Below are 21,770 nucleotides of genomic sequence, written 5' to 3'. Positions count from 1 at the left end.
CAGGCCTGTTGCAGTGCTGTATCTGTCTCTGGGTGATGTATCACAGACCCTGCTTGATCTTGCCATGGCCTTGACTGTGGCTGCCTCAGAAACCGCTCACTCCGCATGTCCTGCCAAATCCACGCTTGTCTAACATGATTGGGACGGAAGACTCCTGTCCGGGGAAGACTCCCTGCCCTCCCGAATAAAGATTTGAGTTCCCGTTTCAGAATGATTTCCCAACAAGCTGCTTTCCGCAATGCCTGCCAATCAATCCAGCAAAATTAATCATGAACACAGCATGACAAAAACTCATTATTGGTAATTCATTATCTTTGATGTAAGCCTGATTTCTTTTTAAAGTAAACAATAATTTTCCTGAACTGACTTTAACTACAAATGTGGGATACAACAATCCAATATGTCTCTCAGTGGAGCCAACCCTACTGCTCAATACACACTGCAGGTTTACAATATAATACAGTTCCATATAGATATTTCTGTCACTATTTCCACTGTGTAGATAAGGACCCCCCAGTGTAAACCAGCTTTATAGCACAGTGGGGTCTACTGTTGGCCAATTTAGTTTGAGATAAACAGAAAGCTCCCTGTAAACAGAAAGAGAGAGGGAGTGAAAGAAAAGTGTGTCTGTATGGTAATACTCAGTGGAGCATAGGACCCAGGGGAGCCACCTTCCCTTTGGGAGTGTCCAGAGGCAACAGGCTCCTGATCAACTGAGCGTTTCTATTCTCAGTGCTTCAGTTACAGGGGAGAGGCGCCGTGGCAGCTCTGCAGCCAGTTTCCATCTGATCGCCTTGTGCTTTTTCAGGGCTTGCCGAGCAACGTCCCAGTGAGAGCCCAGCCAGTGACTGGAACTGAAGACAGCAGGTAAAAGCACAGTCTGAACTTCCCTTTCTCTTGGGTGCTGCTTTTCACAACCAGCACGTCGCAGGAGCTGTAGTTTTCTCCAGCACAAAAACTAAGGAGACGGCTAGGGCTTTACAGACAGTGACTTACCTTGAAGCCGCAGAGTGTCGAAAGTGCGGGGAGTGTTTCGGGAGGTGTGGCAGTCTAGTGTTGTGCTGTGATTGCCGAAGGACTGGGGCAGCAGTGTGGACTAGTGGTTAGGGCTCTGGACTCCTGTCATGGGTACAATCCCAGGTGGGGGACTCTGCTATTGTACCCTTGAGCAAGGTACTGTACCCAGATGATGATTGCTTCTGTAAAAAAAAAAAAAACACACTAAAAGCAACTCTTTAAAGGGGTAATTGTATGTAAAAATTGCATTGATCAGTACGTGAGATTTTTCCCCCTACTTTTAAAACTTCTCAGAAAAGCGGTGAATGGCAAGTCAGACTGGTTATCTTGGGGAAGGTTGTTAACTTTCATTGCACCCTTTAAATAAATGCTTTAAGAGAAAGGGCAGGTGCATCTATTCTGCAAATGCAAATCTTTTTACAAATGACATAAAAGTGAAAAACAGCATTGAAACATAATTTACCTTTTTCTATTGTTAGCCTCCTGCAAAGCAGGATTTGGTGCAGCAGGTAGAAAATGAACTTGCTTATGTATCTGAGGTGTCGATATTATTTTGTATCTTATATTTTTTGGGGAGGTTGTTGGCTTCAATTCTGTGTTAATACCTGCATTGTAAAGTGAGTCTACTAGTGTGTCATATTGAGTAAAAATTACCAACATCTTGCATGCCTTCCCATGTTAACTATACAGAAGACTGTAATCCTCTCCCTGTTGGAATTCATTTGATTACCAGTTGTTTTGTCAGGTCAGCCTACCTTTGGGCTTTAACCAGAATGTTTTTTACAATGTGCTATATTCATGGCAAGAAGGAAAAACAAACATTTGTGTAATGAAACTAGAAAACTGTCCAGGAGGACTTTTATTTGAACAGGCTGGAATACTGATGTGTTGCTTTATATTTTATTGTATGGGTCTTAGGGGGAGAAAAAACCAGTTGGATTTTGGCTCTCTATCAATCTTTAAAGCCATTTCCCTTTGCTGAACTGAACTGAGAAATGTACACATTTTGTGACAAGTTCAATGGTCTGTAAGGAGATTCCCTCCTGCTTGTGCACAACAAAAGTGTAACCTCCTTGTGTATTGACAGTAGGGGTGTGTGGACATTTATAAAGATTATCATATTCATCTCCTTACACAAAACTGAAAGGTATATTGTAAAGACACTGAAAGACATGGACGAGTGACTGGTCATTCATTTTACTTGTATACCTTATTTTCTCAGAACTGCTCAGCCAGCAGAAAGAAGCATCTTCCTTTTTAGAAGATTTGTTTTGATTAGGTGGCAATTATTGTTGGTAGAAAATTGACAATATCATAGTGGGTAATATAGAAGCTGCCCCATTGGGCTTTTACTTATCAGAAGTGCAAACGTTAGTGCAATGCATTGCCAGCCTTTTAAAGCTTCACTGATTTTTCAATGTGTGTTCATTTCATTCTCAGTATACCTCCTGAATATGATTACTTTTAATCTATGACCCTTTATCTTCCAAAGTATGTAGCATTAATCTTAAAAAGGTCAAGCATCTCTCCACTTTCATTGGTGCAAAAAGGCGAGAGGCAGTAAGACCTACCTTAACATCTTCTGACTGTATTGAATTTGCAGTCTTAACCCATTACCGAGAAGATATCAGCTTTCAGACGATGGAAAACAAATTAATGAAATACACAAAAGCAGGACGCCTGTAAATATTTTGGTGTTTTTACCCCAATTCTTTAGCAGTGGGGCAAAATCACTCGCATTTGGAACCTCTGCACCCTACCCAACCATAAACTTTGGGAAGCCTCAATTAGTTGCTTAAGTTGAATAATAATTTTACTATTAAAGCAGTCATTCAATTATCAAATTCTCTGCAGTGAATATCAATAGTTCAGCCTTACTCAGGGCTGATTAGTGCTTAAGAGGGAAGCAGACGATCCCACTAACCAAAGTGGGTCACTGTTGCACAGCAAGCTGAGGAACCCCCGACTGCCTTTGAGCCCACCCAGTTGCCAATCAGTGTCATAAGAACATAAGAAAGTTTACAAATGAGAGGAGGCCATTCGACCCATCGTGCTCGTTCGTTGTCCATTAGTATCTAAATGATCCAAGGATATTATCCAGTCTATTTTTTGAATATTCCCAAACTGTCGCTTCAACCACATCGCTGGGTAGTTTGTTCCAGATTGTGACAACTTGAATGCCTCGAAGCCCAATTTCTAATTGTGTCCCTGGGTGCGTGTGTCCCTGCAGATCTGGAAAAGCTCCTCTGGTTTGATGTGGTCGATGCCTTTCATGATTTTGAAGACTTGGATCAAGTCCCCACGTAGTCTCCTCTGTTCCAGGGTGAAAAGGTTCAGTTCCTTCAGTCTCTCAGTAGGACATTCCCTTCAGACCTGGAATAAGTCTGGTTGCTCTCCTCTGAAATGCCTCTAGAGCAGCGATTATCTTTCTTGAAGTGTGGAGCCCAGAACTGTCCACAGTATCCAGATGAGCTCTAACTAGTGCATTGTACAGTCTGAACATTACTGCCCTTGTTCTCAATTCTACACTTTTGACAATATACCCTAACATTCGGTTTGCCTTTTTTATTGCTTCCCCACATTGTTTGGATGGGGAGAGTGAGGAGTCCACATAGACTCCTAGGTCTTTCTCATGTGTTACTTCTTCTAGGTCTGTTCCTCCCATAGTGTAATTATAGTGGACATTTCTATTACCTACATGTAATACCTTCTGTTTCCTAGATCAGGGGTCCCCATTTTTTATCATGAGAACTGCTTTGTGTTAGGATCTCCGCCGGCGATCTCTGGTACTTGTATTTTCTAAATTGTTTGGCGAGCCCCTCAGAGAGCTCCCGCGATCGACTGATAGCTCGCGATCGACCAGTTAGGGACCCCTGCTATACATCAACCAGTTCATAATCCATCTACTTACATTACTCTGAATGCCAACTAATGACATTCTGGATTATTCAGGCCATATCTGCATGCAGAGTTCAGATGCACTGTATTGTCATGTAAAAAAAAAATACTGTAACATTGATGTTAGCAATGGCAGAAGATGAAACCTAGATTCATGGCTTTGCTTCTTTAGCAACCTGAGTTTTGCCCATCTGCTTTGCTGTCAGACAGACTACTAAAATTCAGCTAACCTGGTATCAAATCCACCCAAGACATCCCCTATATCACAAGCCTGTAACCCTGGCTACCTGTTTTCATTCTCAACATTTTCCTTTTCCGCTTGTGAGACCACTATCAAGATGGAGTTTACATTCTTCAGGACACAGTTCATACCGTTAGCATTTCCCCCCTCTCATTTCACTGCGTACTTGGTTCATTTCCTAATATAGGCACGGTCTGGGATTCTGGCTTTATTGCCATTTTGCTTAAACTATTAATCGTGCTTCTCACTCGCTCACAGCATTACATTTGAATGGGCCTTTTATATAGTGAGAGACATTTAATAATACGGGTGAGTCAGTGAATGGATGGGACCTACAAGGTTGTTATAAAGCTAGATAAGCCTTTTTATGGTTATCGCACCTTCCTCTCACAGTCTGACACATCATTAACAGCCCTAGGTCATTCCAGTACATAATTTTCCTGATAGCCCAGCTTTTATGGATTGTTTTAATGAAGAGGCACCCAGGTAGTTTTTTATTTATTTTTCGTTACTTTCCCCTATGTGTAAGCTGTGGGAAGGCTGCAGCTTTAAGACTCGGCTGAAGTTGATGGCTGACTGGTTGGCTGCACGCCCACATACCTGGCCTCCGTTAACCTTCCTCACAGACTCCTTAAGCTGATTACATTTTTGCTCTCGTTTTGCTTTTTTTTTTTTTTTTTCCTTCTCAGCGGGGACGGAGCAGTAAAACAGTCTGGGAGGGAAGCAAGGGAATTTCATACACTTGTCTGATAATGTTTGCCAGAGCAACCCCAGTACTTCTTGGCCTCTAGGACAGCACAGGCCAGTTTCGACCTTCCTTCAGATTGGCAGTGGGGGGGATCTGAGCAGTGGTTAGGGCTCTGGACTCTGGAGTTCAAATCCCTAGTCCAAGCACTTGTATTTTTTTCCCTGAGGAAAGTACCACACCCCGCTTGCTCCAGCTGACAATTCTGTGCTAAAGGGTAGCTGCATTTCTGGAGGGTTAAACATGGGACAAACCCCATGTCCAATCATAGCAGGCTTTTGTACTTTCAGATCAATTATTAAAGCCGCTGCTAAGAGCTCCTTTAAGAGGGAAGACTCCGTGTCCCTCCCATATGCAGGCTTCAAAGCCATCAGCTATTTTCCGCACTCCAAGCTCAGTGTACCCACAGCCCAGTTATTACACCAACTGGGGGATTGGATGCAGCTGGATCTGCGAGGAGTCCAAACCTGCAGGCTCCCAACCAGCCACATGGATTTACTGGTGGGCTGAGTCCCTAGTAGACCTCTGCCTGCCCAACCCCACAGTGCTGTTCAGCCAACTGCGAACTGTCCCCTGGGAACTCCTGGCCAAAGCCAGCAATAGCACAGCTGGGATAGGAGAGCAGCTGGATCCAGGGTATGGGATGGATAGATCCTACATGCAGGGTGGAGGCCTTAACCAGATGTGCCACACTATGAGCTATGTCTATGATGGGCTCTGCAGGTTATTGAAACAATCACTGGGTTTACTGGATAAACAAAGGAGAGATTAAAGACATCACAGATGCCAGATGGACTTATTTATTGGCTGAAAAAAATAATGCAAACAGAGTATTATGGAGTACCCTGTGACAGAATATCCTTATTTCCTTCATACTGAATAAAATGGGTTTAAATGCAATAGGGCAACCCAAGGAAATTTTGGCGAGACATTTTAGTGTGTTTTTGTATTCTCATTAGGGAGGACAGCCAGTGCCACACTTCTTTACAACAAGAAACTGCTTTATAATCTTAAAATTCAGAAAGTGTGAAAATGTACAGAGGTATTCAGATAACTTGAAAGATGCACGCCTAGCACACAACACAGGCGTGAGAAAGAGCATGGTGATTGATATGTTTCAGTCAGACATTTGAAGCAATAAAAAAAGTGGTGCATTTTCTTTACTTGAGAAAGATGCTTAAAAAGTTTAAACCTCATTGGATTATTTACTCTATAGTGAAGTTGCTGGTGTTTTGACTTGAGAGAAAACCATGAATTCGTGCAACATTACAGTATTGTGCCTTTATTTTTCATTATAGAATGCAATCTTACCTGAATTTAAGCTGCACCAGTACTGACTGATTAATACACATACTATGATTTATATCTAAATCAATAGCCAAGCACTTTCAGCATAGGTTTCATTGGATACCTATCTAATTAAAAGATGCACACCTGCAAATACAAGAAATATGAAGAATATACTTATTTTTAATTATGATTTAGTGCTTCAGGCGTCTTTTCTCTTCTCAGAATTCCAAGGCAAAGAGTTGAAAGTGCAATAAAGGAATGCTTTTTTTTTTTTTGTCTACTCTTGCCAAACCCTTGCGTTCTTGCGCTTTCTTTTCAGTTGCATTTGGCTGCTTTTCAAGGTACTCGTTTGTGCAATAAAATCTACCCTGAAAGTAATAATAATAATAAAATACAATCCCAATGTTTCAGATGTGGGTTTAATATCCTCATCATCATCTGGACTTCCTGATTTTTATAGTTTAGATTAGTTTGTTCTTCTTTTCCCCCCCAAGTTACTGTATTTCTAGGAAGTGCCAAATTGTGGTTTCCATTCCTAACAAAACAGCTTGGCTTTTAAATCCATTATTCTGAAACGACTGATTGACTAGCTCATTCCCCAGCAGGTTTATTGCTCTGTATCATCCGACTCCAACTCACATAATAGGTTGTTTGTTTGTTTTTTAAGTGGGGAGGAATATCAGTGTCGCACAGGCTTCAGTGCACAATGGCTTGTATTCATCAAGCGCATCATGTCAGTTGTAAACCTATGTGGTATCTGTTCTTTGGGGTTCTTCTTTATCATTAAAGTGAATGGTGGGAAATGCGGTGTCATTTTTTCACAAGCAATTTCCAGCTGTTGCTGATTCCTGGTAGTATCAAGTCCTTAACATGCTGCTTTCTTATTGGTGTAATTTACCATGGAACGTAGAATCAACAGCTTAGAATAACAGAACAATCACAGTTACAAGAACAGGATATAGAAAAGGGAGCAAAACACTGCAGAGGACTTCAGCCTATTTTGTTTCACATCAACTTTCCCTTTTTGAAGGTCTTTGACAACAGAAAAGCAGCCAGTGACAAAGGGATTTGACCACTCAGCTATCCGCAGGGGCGGAGCCAGCCCCACAATTGATAGGCGTAAGTTGAATACATCTTTTATACACACCTCCTCTACCTTTTCTCTTGATCTGCCTATGGCCCTAAACTGGATGTGACATTTGTGTAATGCAAAGTTTTTTGTTGTTTTTTTGCATTTAACATTAAACAGATTACTGCTTGCACTCACAGACAGTAACAAAGTCAACTTCCTGTCCTTTCCAGGCAGTCCTGTGGCTGTGGCTGAAGCCATGGAGTTCCCTCCTAAACGAGAGGAGAAGAAGGTGAGAGCTGGGGAGAAGTGGGCCACTGGCATTCAATTTAAACTGGAGACTCTTGTATTCTAGTGTAATAGCCCAGTACCCCAGTCACTTCACCAGTCCGACAGCATTTGTTTGAGATTTGCTCCAGAAGTCAACTAGTGGGAGAAGAATCAACTTTTGAATTTGGAGATTCTTAAATATCCTACAATAAATAAAAGAAGCCAGAAAAAAGAACACCCATATAGAACTCTGGTTATCAGACTATAAATAGTGTTATGGTTGCAGTATGGATGGGATTTGAAATTTTGCTTACGTAAACCTGCTCCTCCCATCCAGAACTGATTAATGGACACCAAACGAGCACGATGGGTCGAATGGCCTCCTCTCGTTTTGTAAACTTTAATATGTTCTTTTGTTGTTTGCTTTTCTGTAGATGAAGGCTGCAAGAGCGAAGTTCAGTTTTCAAGCACAGTCTTCCAAGTGAGTATTCTTGCTGGCAAGCTATTTTCTCCTATGGTTCAGATTAATTTTATTATACACCATAAAAGTTTATTTGTGTATTTCCTGTTCTCAGTTACCTTGAAAATACATTTTTACATGAGTAATTTGCTTAATGTAATCCTGTCTATTATCATTTCAGCCAAGAGGTTTAGAAAATACACTAATTGAACTGTCGCTGATATGTGAGGTTTTCATATTGGCTGACCCCTCAAATAATTCCCTTTTCTACTGAAATCAATGACAAGCTAAAACACTTTTCCTTCAAATCCTTGTTTTGCAGTGTGCATTTTCCTAATTTATTATCATCTTTCTGTGTACTCCTCCTTGTAAACCTCCTTGCCTTTAAAAGTGTCTTGTACCCCCTAAACAAGTTGATTGACATTAGTATCTTTTCACTCTGAGAGCAACATATTGACTGACAGACTTATTGCTCTTACAGGTGCATTGATGTATATCACAATATTGCAGTTCAAATTAGATCCCTTTTAAACACAAGCCCTTAACTGTAGATATCTCCAGGCTGAAAATCCCTCTTTATAAAACTGGGAATATGGTTAAAGCACTGAGGTCCATTGTGAAAGTAGAGAACAACGCTAACCTAGAGCAATACTTCAGCCAGAGGCTTTTTTTGTAATGGTCAAATGACTGTGATTTGTGAAACAGTTAACAAAACGTCAAAGGCTTGTGGCCCTGTCCACACGGAAACCAGTGTCACAGACAGCCTCAACCAGTTCAACAGACTCTGTGCGTACTGACTGAGTAACGACAACAATTACAGCCTTGGTATTATAAATATTCCTGGAATTGAAAATCACACAATATACAACACCCTTAGCCCAGACAACTGCCCTATCACATTTAGGGAGACATTTGGCTCAGTTTTTTTCCCATCATGGTTTGTCATTGGTTTCTTGTGATTCTCTAGCTTAAAGATAGATAACAAAAACACAGATGAAGGCGAAATTCGACCCTATGGTTCCAAGCTGTCATGTTCAGCCTGGAATTTAATTTGTGAACTCTCAAAAATTCACATTGCATACCCATTTCCTCCAAACGTATAAGAGTATAGTAAAGTTATGAGTGGATTGGGAACTCAATCTGATCTTTGTCCTGTGCCCTGCAGAGAGCTTACTCTGCAGAAGGGAGATGTGGTTTACATTCACAGGCAGGTGGACGCCAACTGGTTTGAAGGAGAGCATCATGGGAGAGCGGGTATCTTTCCAACCAGCTATGTGGAGGTGGGTCTTAAATCAAGCCTTTTATGCCATCTCCCCATTCTCTTAGCCCATGCACACTTTAATAATTAAACTAGTGACTTTATCCAATGTGCGTTACATGTATTTACTTCTTCCTTATGCACACTCTGTATATTCTCTCCTGCTTGTAAGTCAGGTACACTGTTTCTGCTATAGAGTGAGTTCCCCAAGTAGCTGTTTGAGTCTTCACATCTGAGCACGCAATTCTGTAGGCCTCAGGTCTGTTACTCACCAAGGGCCTTATTTTCAAAAAATGGTAATGGATTTAGAGTATGGAAAGTGCATGTTTATTATTGTTACTGTAACATATTTACATCTTAAACTCCACAAAATAATGATATTCATTTACAAAATGTATTAAAATACTTACTCATGAGTAAAACTTTCACCAACTTTGGAAAATCAACCCCTTGATCTAACAACCTGATTTTATTTTTCTCTCTCTCCCCCTCCCCCCTCCCTCCAGATAATCCCCGCAACAGAGAAGCCCACGCCTATCAAGTCACCCACCATCCAGGTGCTGGAGTATGGGGAAGCTGTGGCTCAGTTCAACTTCTCAGCTGACCTGCCAGTTGAACTTTCCTTCCGCAAGGTTGGGGCACCCTCTGACTGTTTGACAAAAAATACTTTGCCAGGGCTGTTACTTTGAAATCACGCCATTGAAACAGTTTTGATAATTAACAAAATGCATTCAGAGAAGGCTGTTACAAACCACAACAACATCTCCCTGTCAATAACTCCCTTTCTCTGTCTCTCTTAGGGGGAGCATATCTGTGTGACACGTCGTGTGGATGACAGCTGGCTGGAGGGCAAGATCTCTGGCACAACTCGCAGTGGCATCTTCCCTGCCAACTATGTGCAGGTGATCAAAATGCCACGCACCAAGTCTTCATCTGATGACCATCCAGGCTCCCCCCCAGCCACCCAGCCCAGTCACCCCCAGCCCCTGAGCCCCGCTCAGCCCCAGATATCCCCTTCTCCTCAGCCTCCCAACCCGGCCCTGCACGGCCCCCCCTGGCACAGCACAGACCCTCTCCAATCCCCCTCTCTACAGAATTCCCAATCCCCAGCCCGTCTCCCCATGTCCCCTTTCTCCTCCCCAACAACCCCCCAGGGAAATTCAGTCTTCCAGCCCCGGCCTCCACAACCACTCTCCCCCTCGCCACTCAAGCCTGGCTCCACCCTGTCTCCTGCCCACCCCGCCCCTTTGAAGCCTGCCTCCACCCACTGGGCAAACTCTGCCCCTAGCCCTGCCTCCTCCCCACTACAGACCGGAGCTCAGTTCAATCACTGGGTGGGACCAAAGCCTCCAAGCCACACCCCCTTGAACAGGCAGGCCGGGTCTTCCATTTCACCGTCCAATCAGACTCCAGCATCTCCCAACTGGGCAGGTACAACGGTGAACTCCGTCCACAAGCCTGCTTATTCTTCTCAAGTAAGCATTCCCATTTTTTATGGATTATCTACATAGTTTGACTCACAAAGTTTGTATTTAAAAGCAATTACAAAGCCAAAGCACTTTATTCTTAATTTACGTCCTATTAGAATAAGATACATTTACTATTGAAAGGTTCCAAATACAAACTCCCAAAGAGGTTAGTAATCATCCAGAAGTTGATTTGAGCCACACAATTTCAGTACAATGTCAGGTTCAATGGGGCTTTACAATCAGGTCCTGTGAGATTCTTGCTTTCTTTTGGTAGCAATGCAGTAAACAGGCTGTAACCATTTTTGTCCCCTATTTAGGACGCCGTCCCACCCAACACTGTCCAGTCCCAGAATAACATGAGGTCCCTGCCCTCACCACAGATGTCTCCCAATAACAGCTCCTCGCAGATCATACGGCACTTGTGAGTTAGAGCATTGAAACTGATCGTACTTGATAGGAACTGAAAAAGAAGAAAGCTAGAAGCAAGATCTTCAGAATTGTATTTTATGTTTTCATGTTTATAATTTGTCTATACTGTCGGTCGAGTCAAATGTGTGAATATTGAAGTATATGAACACACTGCCTAGGTAACCAAATAATATTCTGGCAATTTTACAATAAAGTCACCCTTGAACACTGTGGCAATACACATTTTTCGACTACATTCAAGGGAAAAAACTATTCACCAATAAAAAAAGAATAACAACCAAGTAAAATTAAAAAGTGTTTTATCATTTACACTCTAAGAAGAGAGAAGTTCTTAAATGTGTCCTTTTATGAAAACTGTGAGTTGAATAAGGTAATTGAGTGCTCATGGAGAACAAACACCTAAAGACCAAGCCTGGAGACCCCTGCTTTAACTCTGTCTCTGCTCTCAGGTATAAAGCCATTTACAACTACATGCCCCAGAACAACGATGAACTGGAGCTGCTAGAAGGAGACATTGTGCAAGTGATGGAGAAGTGTGATGATGGCTGGTATGTAGGTAAGTCCACAATTTATATGCATTTAATTTGCTTATGTGGAGGCCCTATGTAAAAAAAAAAAAAAAAAGTGTGTGTGTATATATATATAATATTCCTATGGAACAGGACCACAGTCTCGTGTAACACAAACTCTCCTCTCACTCCTAATCGAGATGGAATTAAATTTTGAATTGATTTTATGGACTAGAGTAGGGAAAGACTACCACCTACTGGTTCACCTACACAACTACACTACATTAGGTCTGGTTATTAAGCATGTTTATAAATGGGATTGAAATTATTGACATGCATGACCATTGCCCATCTATACACAAGCAAAACTGAGCTGTGAAATAAAAAAATCTACCCACGAACATGGCATCAATCTCCTGAGATCGAATATAATCCCAAATGTATCTGTTTTGTACAATTCAGCTTCAGATATACAGTATATATGTGTTTTGCAGGCTGCAGGAATTTAAACTGCATTCTCCGTACCTGCCCCTTGAATCAAACTCTTTTCTTCCCCCTTCTTCTTCCCCATAGGTACATCACAAAGGACTCGAGCATTTGGGACTTTTCCAGGCAACTATGTGACACTAGTCTAGGGGCACAAGTGGAATAGGACTGGCATTTTCTGCCAATTAGCTGTAATCCCAGGCTGGACTGAAGTTTAATACCACAGGGCACACTTCCTGCAGCTTGCTACAGTCAGATAACCACTAATGAACACCAGTCACTCCCCCAGCCTCCATTCACAGAGCCGTCACTCAGTTGTGCCTATTAGAGTTCCAGCTTTGCTTTGGGTAATTGAATGCCTTGCTTCTACTGAATGAATCGCAGCAGACCATTATTGTGTATCGGCACTGCTCGAGACTGAGTTTGTCTCATTGACAATCATGGGCGTGAAGAAGATGGAGTTTACATCAACTGAGTACTTTGTACTTGGATCATACAAAATCTTGTGGTGTAGCCTTACTGGACATTCAGATTCTTCCTCAACTTTGATAAACCAACCTGGAATACAGAGGTTCACCAGGGACCACAAAGCATGCATTGGATTCCTGCAGAACCAGAAGAAGAAACATTACGGTTTGCCTTTTTTCCCCTCAGTTAAACATTTGCCGCCCATGTGAAAATCTTAACACTTGTCTTGGCAAAAATCTTTCTTCCGATTCTTCCGATGCAGAATCAGCCTTGCTTCAATCTCAATGTCTTGACCACTGGTACAAGTGTGGGATTTCCAAAGGGGAAGTCTAGGGATAGGTCATCTCGGAAATCATCGCTTGTGCTTTTTGGGGACCTTGCTTTTTGTACAGCTCCAAGAACCAAGATTTAAAGCCACAAGAGCATTTTACCAGCCAAGCCTAGCCGTTGAATCCTCAGATGTTCGGACTGATGGACGTTTTGTGTGGATTAAACTTTTAAAAGATGTTGATTAAGCACACACTGCTGCCTAGGCTTCTACCCTGTCTTGGTCTACACCTCGGCTCCTTTTCCCAGTAAAAGGGTTGGGAAAAAAAAAGTGCCTTTGATCTTCATTGTACACTTCCTTTGTGTTATGTGATTGGATATCTTTGCCTTTTGTACTGAAGCAGACAGAGAACTGCAAAGGAGCGAATGAGGTTTCATGATTGTATAGATGCAGGGTATGACAGGTGACAGGTTTTTAAAAATACACGACAAAAGTAATTACTCACATTCCACATCCCCTTTTGAGCTTTATAATTCACCCTTCCAGAATGACTGGGTCAGACAATGGTATAAATACAGCCGAGAATCTCAGACCAGCCTTTAAGCATCTTTACCTTTAAATAGACCTTGCTGTAAAGATAACAGAAAGCCGCCCTTGTGACTGTTTCCTAGCAAACTCTTGCACAATAAGAGCAGCTCCAGTATTGCACAAGAAAGGGTCATTCCACAATAAATGTCTTCAAAAAGGGAAAATTGGACACACACCAGTCTACCAATAATTGAAACCTTATTACTTTTGACTCCTTTCAACTATTGCTGTTTATACCTTCATGCTTTAAAGAGGTTACATAGAGAGTCTTAGCTTTTATGGGCTAATATGCAGTAAGAAGGATTTGTGATCGAGCCACTATTGGATAATAATAATGCATTTGTGATGATTTGAACCCTTTGAATGTAGTTTCAGAATGCATGGTATGCATATATGTGTGTATGTTAAATATACAAACATCCATGCAAAAATAAAATGCAGGAAAAGCTGAACATTAAGGAATAGAGCTTACAGCTGGGAGCCCCAATGGCAACATCCCTAAAATACAGTGAAACTACTGATATGAACAGAAGGCCAAACCTGCTCCACCTAGGCCTGGACCATACACTGTCTGCAAGAATCTCTGAGGACTTTACGAAGACTGAAACTGCTCATTAATGGGTTCAATGATCTGAGGAAATTGATCATATCTCCACTGGCCCCTGTTTTAGAAGCCATGGGTCTGCCTCAGGCCGGATACAAATATGGAGAAGAAGATCTAACCAAGTGTTCTACAAGGTCTGATTGTCAAGACCCACAATGGTGTCTCTCTGGTTTACATTCCACCTGAGTGCTATCCTTTCAAAAGCCTGCTGGAGTGTAGCCTGTGGCCTTTGAGGAGTGGATTTGAAGGAGACTGCTTTAAGCATTAAGTCACCAAGTTAGAAATGGCACAAGAAACAGACAAAAGTGAAATAGAAAACTGATAAAACAACTATACAAGAAAACGACATCTTTACATTCGTATGAAAAAAGATTTAAAATATACAGCACTATGCAAATCTTATTGGGTGCCTTTCTTTTTTTACGATATGCTATTGAACTGTTAAAATGATATCAGAAGATTGATTTCAGCAAATGCAACCCTTCAGAGGGACCAGAAAATGTGTCAGCAAGTTACATTTTGCTTTAATTTTGTCTCGTTTTTCCACGTAGTCCGATTTTGCATTTGCTTACGGCAGCGGTTTCTTTGCTGTGTCCAGTCCTGAGTGGAACATGTTTTTTTCCCCCCATTCTGCCGTGATTTGCTGAACTTGCTAAACTTTTTAGAGGCTCACAAAGACATTCTGATGGGTGTAGTCAATTCTGCTGACTGGGGAACAGAGCATCATACAGTGTTACTCACACATATAAAGCCTAGAAATTTGGGGGGGCTTGCTCAAACGTGTCATTATTAAAAGTCACTTGTGTTCCGGAGCACATGTCTGAATTTGGTCAAATGATTCTTTGTACTAGCGATTCTTTTAATTCTAGCAATTATTGTGCTTACTGAGGTTGCAGTATTACATTCACACATCTACCAAACGGCTCCATAATCCCCCAAACTCCACAGATGGGGATATTATTTCAGGACTAGTTTGCGTATTATATATTGACTAGTGTATTGCTTTAATTTGCACTAAATTTGCTTGTAAATATAAGGCATTTAATTCAAACAGGAGATAGCAGGGCTGTCAAACTCCAGTCATGCAGGGCTGTGGCATCTTCCAATTTTCATTTCAGATCAGCTCTTAGCACCTTAGTAAGCTGGCCTATTTTAATGATTAACTGGAGGAACTGAATACTTCTCTCCAGACTCCAAAATGTTTTTCGGGTACAGTATTTGGAGTAATCAACGGAGCTTTATGCTGCTTTAAGCCATGAACTTGTAATTAGACATTGCCAATAGTGTAAGCACAGGACACACTGCATTTTCAAAGTCCTGTCTGAATAAAGTGCACATAAAACAAGCACAACTAAAGACAAATGCAAGCCTACTACTTCCACTCCTGTACAAGATATGCTGTAGCACAGACACTGCATTGTTAGTTCAGTTCATAAATTACAGAAACAAATAATATATTTCAGAATGTATTTCATTGTCATCTAAGGTACTCGCTTATTTTGATGAATGATGAATAAAAGTATTCAATGAGGGGGGAACAAAGTGTGTCTTTTCATCTGTGGTATCTATACATTCTTCTCTTGTGCCTGCTGAACAAAAGTAAGATCATACACATGTGCATGAATATGCAGTTTATATTTAGATAGACACATTCAGTGTTACACTGCACTGTGCATAACTTCGCAACAGTTTGTGATGTACAGTATTCATCCTAAATGGAGATCCCAGTTAGATGCATGCAGTTTTGCAATTATTACTGTATAAATTTAGTTTATGTAGTGCTCTTCTTCCTAAAGGTTCCCATGTGGATTTTTTTGTTGGAGGCAACTCAAGTCATCTGCATCAACATGTTTTCATGTATTCATATCATTTTCACATTGATTTAATGACTGTAGTTACAACTGCAGGGTAGTGGTCCATATTGGGGTATTGGTTTGGGTTTTCCATACAATCATGGTTTATCGCCATCTACTGTACAAAAAGCAGAATTTGCCTTCTGATTCTAATAGAGATCTAGTAGGGTTTGAAATTCACTTGAAATTCCACTCGAATCTGTTTCAAGAATCATGTCATATAGACCGAGATTGGGAAAGCGGATTTCTCCTGGTACTGTTGCAGACGCTCGTAGTTGTGGTCCCAGATTGTCCAGACACTAGTATGGTTGAAATGCACAAAACAAAACCTATACAATGGACCTGAATGGTGAGGGTGAAAATAAGGGATATGGAAATCTTATTAAACCAAACTCTAGAAAAATATAATGTGCAATAACAATATAAATAATGTAGGCCTATGGCATCCTTATTTACATCTCTGTAACTCAGATACATACAACATGTAGGAAAATATAGAAATAAACTTTACAAAGTGATTAAAAGGGAAGTGTAATAAACTTAATTAATCTCCAGACCACACACTGTGTAGGAGCACATTCGTCACCCACTGAATTCAATTTACGTTATCCTTGTTCATTTATTGTTGATATTGAAACATCCAGCGCCAATATGGCATAGATCATTTCTGGTGTTATCAACAATCACGATATACAACTGTCAGTGCTACAAACCTAAACTAAAAATGTTAAAGCCTTAAACAGGAGACAAATGTGAAATAATTTTGGAAAAAAAAAAAAGCTACACATGAATCACAGAGCCACTGAAGGGCCAATTCTGCAACCTGAGGAGATGGACAGAAGCTGACATATCAGTAAGAATTAGTATCTACTATAATTATACATATATACAGTACTGTGCAAAAGTTTTAGGCAGGTGTGAAAAAATGCTGCAAAGTAAGAATGCTTTCAAAAATAGACATGTTAATAGATTATCATTTAACTAAATGCAAAGTGAGTGAACAGAAGAAAAATCTAAATTAAATCCATATTTGGTGTGACCACCCTTTGCCTTCAAAACAGCATCAATTCTTCTAGGTACACTAGCACACAGTTTTTGAAGGAACTCAGCAGGTAGGTTGGCCCAAACATCTTGGAGAACTAACCGCAGTTCTTCTGTGGATTTAGGCAGCCTCAGTTGCTTCTCTCTCTTCATGTAATCCCAGACAGACTCGATGTTGAGATCAGGGCTCTGTGGGGGCCATACCAATACTTCCAGGACTCCTTGTTCTTTATGCTGAAGATAGTTCTTAATGACTGTCGCTGTATGTTTGGGGTCGTTGTCATGTTGCAGAATAAATTTGGGGCCAATCAGATGCCTCCCTGATGATATTGCATGATGGATAAGTATCTGCCTGTACTTCTCAGTATTGAGGAGACCATTAATTCTGACCAAATCCCCAACTCCATTTGCAGAAATGCAGCCCCAAACTTGCAAGGAACCTCCACCATGCTTCACTGTTGCCTGCAGACACTCATTTGTATACCGCTCTCCAGCCCTCCGACGAACAAACTGCCTTCTGCTACAGCCAGGTATTTCAGATTTTGACTCATCAGTCCAGAGCACCTGCTGCCATTTTGCTACACCCCAGTTCCTGCGTTTTCATGCATAGTTGCATCTCTTGGCCTTGTTGCCACGTCGGAGGTATGGCTTTTTGGCCACAAGTCTTCCATGATGGTCACTTCTGACCAGACTTCTCCGGACAGTAGATGGGTGTACCAGGGTCCCACTGTTTTCTGCCAATTCTGAACTGATGACACTGCTGGACATCTTCCAATTGCGGAGGGCAGTAAGCAGGATGTGTCTTTCATCAAGTTTCCTTGGCCGACCACTGTACCTATGGTCCTCAATGTTACCCGTTTCTTTGTGCTTCTTCAAAAGAGCTTGGACAGCACATGTGGAAACCCCTTTCTGCCTTGAAATTTATGCCTGGCAGAGACCTTGCTGATGCAGTATAACTACCCTGTGTCTTGTTGCTGTGCTCAGTCTTGCCATGGTGTATGACTTTTGACAGTAAACCTTGTTAGCTGAGTTTGGCTGTTCCTCACCTAGTTTTATTCCTCCTACACAGCTGTTTCTGTGTCAGTTAATGATTGTATTTCAACCTACATATTGAATTGATGATCATTAGCACCTGTTTGGTATAATTGTTCAATCATACACCAGACTATATGCCTACAAAATCCCTGACTTTGTGCAAGTGTACCTAGAAGAATTGATGCTGTTTTGAAGGCAAAGGGTGGTCACACCAAATATGGATTTGTTGTAGATTTTTCTTCTGTTCACTCACTTTGCATTTAGTTAATTGATAAATATAATATATTATATAATATATAATATATTTTTGAAAGTATTCTTAGTTCACACCTGTCTAACACTTTTGCACAGTACTGTATATATCCCAAAAGATGAAAAAAGAGTATCACATAAAAGATGGTCAGATTAAATAAACTCTGCAGGCATGACATGGACAACCCAATTGATCGACATAGGCTGATCATATATACTGTGTATAAGGTTTACATTTAAAATGGCATACTTCAAAATGATAACACCACACAGTCTGAAAAGAGACGTTTATGCATTTTTTTTTCCCCCTATTATGTTAGCAATAATAGACAGTATCTGCTGATCCATTAATGTCACACTCAATAAGAGGAATTCAGTATAATCTGATGAATGGTGTAGTTTGAGACTTTTCATTGTTGTGAATTATCACCCAGTTTTTGGCTGAAAAGATGAGTGCGTCTACAGCTCACAATGGAAATATCTTTTGATTGTGTCCTGGGTTCACATTCATGTCAGAATAAAAATAGAAAGAGTCAAAATACCTCAAACTGACTCCCAGAGGGGCTATTAAAGTAGGTTATACATCTATCATAGGTTTTAGTACTGAGACAATAACAGGAGTATAAGAAATCACCCAGTAACCCTCACACCTGTTATCATACATTATAAGTGCGTGTGAAAGGTGTCTTTTCACCTTTTTTTTCTTATTGTATAAGAGAAGCTGAGCATCTGGCTGCACAGACTGCTTGAAATATCATACCTATTCACTTATTATAAACCACCACACAGGTCATTCCCTCTCCTTCTAAAAATGAGTCGGTTCAGGATCCACTATAACTGACCTACAGTAGCCAATCTGTGTTGTGTTTTCATGCTAGTTAAAAACTGTTAAAAACAAATGGACATCCTGTGAAACTGGCACCACTGGCATTGAAGTGTCCTGAAACGGCGTTGGTAACCGATAATAAAATGAATACTGATTATGGTCTGCACGGGATGTCATTTATACAGAGATTAGAGGTATAGGAGTCTGGTGATTGTCTGGTATATGCCATTTAGAAGAAAGAAAGAAAGAAAGAAAGAAAGAAAGAAAGGCATACACGAATGCAAAGCTTCAAACGTCAGTGCAAAGCAAGCAAATAGAGCAATACTCGTGTATGCCTCTAGATGGCGCATTGCATCCAGCTCTGCACAGCTCTTTCCTATCTGTCTAATTAAACTTGGCTTCATTTCCCAATTAACCCTCCTCTTCCTCAGACACACCCACTGCGCCCCGCGTTACACGTCCAGTTTCAGATTTTCATTAACACGTGGCATGTAATGAACAGGTTTGCAGATTGAACACACACACATCTACACCCTGTGCAAAGCAGCTACAGGAAACAAGAGGTTTTTGAGCGTTTCTGAATCAGTCCTTTCACAGAGCCCGAACTGGGTGGCTAACTGGGGCTGGGTCACATGGACTATATATAACTAAACAGCGCCAGTCACTCACAGACTGCACTCGCCCTTGACAGCTCAGAAGGAAGGACGAAATCAACAAGAAAAGTGAAAAATAAAAAAACCCTCAACTTTTCTACTTTGTGTCGTTGCTTCAGTTGCTCGGTGCGGCTCGGGATCTACGCCGCCAGAAGACCGAGCTTTTTGCACTCCTGGATTCGCTTCACCTCTGCGTACAGTTGCGTTACAGGTGCGGGTTTATCGGCTCTGTATTGGGCGATCGGGACTCTGGTGCTGTAACTTCACAAACCCCGTCCAAGGAAAAACAGAGAGAAAGATAAAACAACAGTGATCAGGTAATGTTTGAATGCCCTTCTTTCTTTCTTTCTTTCTTTCTTTCTTCATGTTCAGCGGAGTTAGCCAGCGTGCGGTGCGGTGCGGCGCAGGGATCACACCGCGCCGGCGCAGTTGTCAGTGATGGTGGGTTTTCGTCGAGACGGCGTGCAGTTGCTGCTGCTGCTGCTGTGTTTGAAAAGTGAAAAGTTTTGCCACAGGACTGATTTCCAATCTAGGTTGTACAAGACCTGCCGTGGCTACGAATAACGTTGGTGTTAGTGATGGGAACCGAAGAACAGACGCATGTACCGACAGACGTGCGGGTATTAAAAAGCCTGAATGGCAACAATGCTGACTGTTTCACTTGAAGTTCGTATTTCTAAATCCGGCAGCACATGCAATCCCTGTTTATTGGACTATCGCAGACACTGTGCAGTGACTGTCCATGACACGACCAGCACAGGGATTCACGGGGATCGTTAACATGCAGTTGTGCGCACAGGTACTGGAAAGCTAGGCTAGGGAAGCTCCAGACTTGATGTTTGTTGTTTTATATAATGTTCAGTATCTTGGCACAAAAACATCCTGTTGTGCGTGTTGGGAGACTTCTTGCTGTCTCTGTTCCCGGGCTGCGGTCAGACAGTGGTGAGGTTCATCTATTCAGTGAATGCAAGTTTCCGGAGATGTCTCACTGATGCTCGGCTGAAATGCGCTGTTGCACGCCTGGCGCACACACTCACTGCCGCCCGCTGCACAGATTCGTCCACCGCGCAGATTTCCGCAGTTCTGCGCGGCTCCACCAATGGCATCGGAGGGATTGTGCACATCTGCGCAGCATTGCGGAAAGTTGCGCTTCACCAGCGCGGCCGTAGTAGAATGTGACGTGCGATTCAGAACTCGCCGTGCATTCCACTCAATCTCGAATGTCGACTCGAAAGAAATACCTGCATCTCCTTATCATACACATGCTTTCAAGGCCCCTTTCGTTATCTTATTGATTTAATTGACATTTGTATTGTAACCAACTCAACTGTCTCCAAAGCTATTTCCAGAGAATAATATTGTGTGTAAAAATTGCTGGGGGAGTCGAAGAGAGACAGTGGGTTGGATTTAGATGTGTCACGGTTTGTTATGCCATATTTTAATGCAGCGTTTCTGTGCAATTGCTCCAGATTACTACCCAGGCTAACTTAGACTCTTAAATACAGGCCTGTGGACTCTGAACGTTTTCTTCTGTTGCGACAGATATTACTGATTAAAAAGTGCAACCTTTAGAACTATTCTGGTTATGCTCAGAAACCCGCTGATAATTGTCAGCTTGTGGTTATGAAACCATTTGAATTTCACTAGTCTGTTTCAATCCTCATACAACTATAACCCATGACTGAAAGGCATGGAAGGTTGACATCCCTCACAGCAGCTGTTTTCAACTCGGCTGTACCCTGATTTGGTTGTTTTTCTGCTTTATGGACACCATGCAGAACACCAGTTGGAACTGAGGTATAGAGATCACAAATCGACTGTCTTAATATTAGTATTTTATTCAAATATGATCTGGAGGGCATGGTACGCTTCACGACTTCTCCTTCTGACATGTTTGTGGAGGTGTCCACTTGGGCACTGATTGAAAAGCAGCGATGGAGCAAGTGCTTGTGTTTGAAGTGTGTGTCTGCACCCAGGCCTTGATTCCACTCTTGTCACACCTACCGCAGACTTCTCTTTGAAATCTGAAATATGGGCCTGG

General features: G+C 41.7%; 2 protein-coding genes across 6 annotated transcripts in view; both read left to right on the top strand.

Moving 5' to 3' along the window:
* Positions 1-15,611, top strand: part of sorbs3 (sorbin and SH3 domain containing 3) — a 52,051-nt gene extending 36,440 nt beyond the window's left edge. For 4 of the 5 annotated variants that reach the window (XM_066714458.1, XM_066714459.1, XM_066714461.1 and 1 more), the window contains 10 exons: positions 809-867; positions 7,222-7,310; positions 7,494-7,552; positions 7,965-8,011; positions 9,156-9,270; positions 9,755-9,880; positions 10,049-10,723; positions 11,035-11,138; positions 11,596-11,694; positions 12,229-15,611. In XM_066714458.1, the coding sequence (XP_066570555.1) occupies positions 809-867; positions 7,222-7,310; positions 7,494-7,552; positions 7,965-8,011; positions 9,156-9,270; positions 9,755-9,880; positions 10,049-10,723; positions 11,035-11,138; positions 11,596-11,694; positions 12,229-12,307 (1,452 nt within the window). In that variant the 3' untranslated portion in view covers positions 12,308-15,611. Of the gene's footprint in view, positions 1-808; positions 868-7,221; positions 7,311-7,493; positions 7,553-7,964; positions 8,012-9,155; positions 9,271-9,754; positions 9,881-10,048; positions 10,724-11,034; positions 11,139-11,595; positions 11,703-12,228 lie in introns of all 5 variants that reach the window. The other variant, XM_066714460.1, reaches the window with a different exon arrangement.
* Positions 15,612-19,556: 3,945 nt separating this feature from the next.
* The window catches only part of pdlim2 (PDZ and LIM domain 2 (mystique)), a 60,137-nt gene continuing 57,923 nt past the window's right edge, over positions 19,557-21,770 (top strand). The window contains exon 1 of the mRNA XM_066714462.1: positions 19,557-20,046. The gene's annotated coding sequence lies outside the window, so the exon portion shown is untranslated. The remainder of the gene's footprint in view (positions 20,047-21,770) is intronic.

Source organism: Amia ocellicauda, chromosome 9 (assembly GCF_036373705.1).
Source record: "Amia ocellicauda isolate fAmiCal2 chromosome 9, fAmiCal2.hap1, whole genome shotgun sequence".
NCBI lineage: Eukaryota > Metazoa > Chordata > Actinopteri > Amiiformes > Amiidae > Amia > Amia ocellicauda.
The sequence above is the reverse complement of the archived record's forward strand: the minus strand, read 5'-3'. Positions and strand labels throughout refer to the sequence as shown.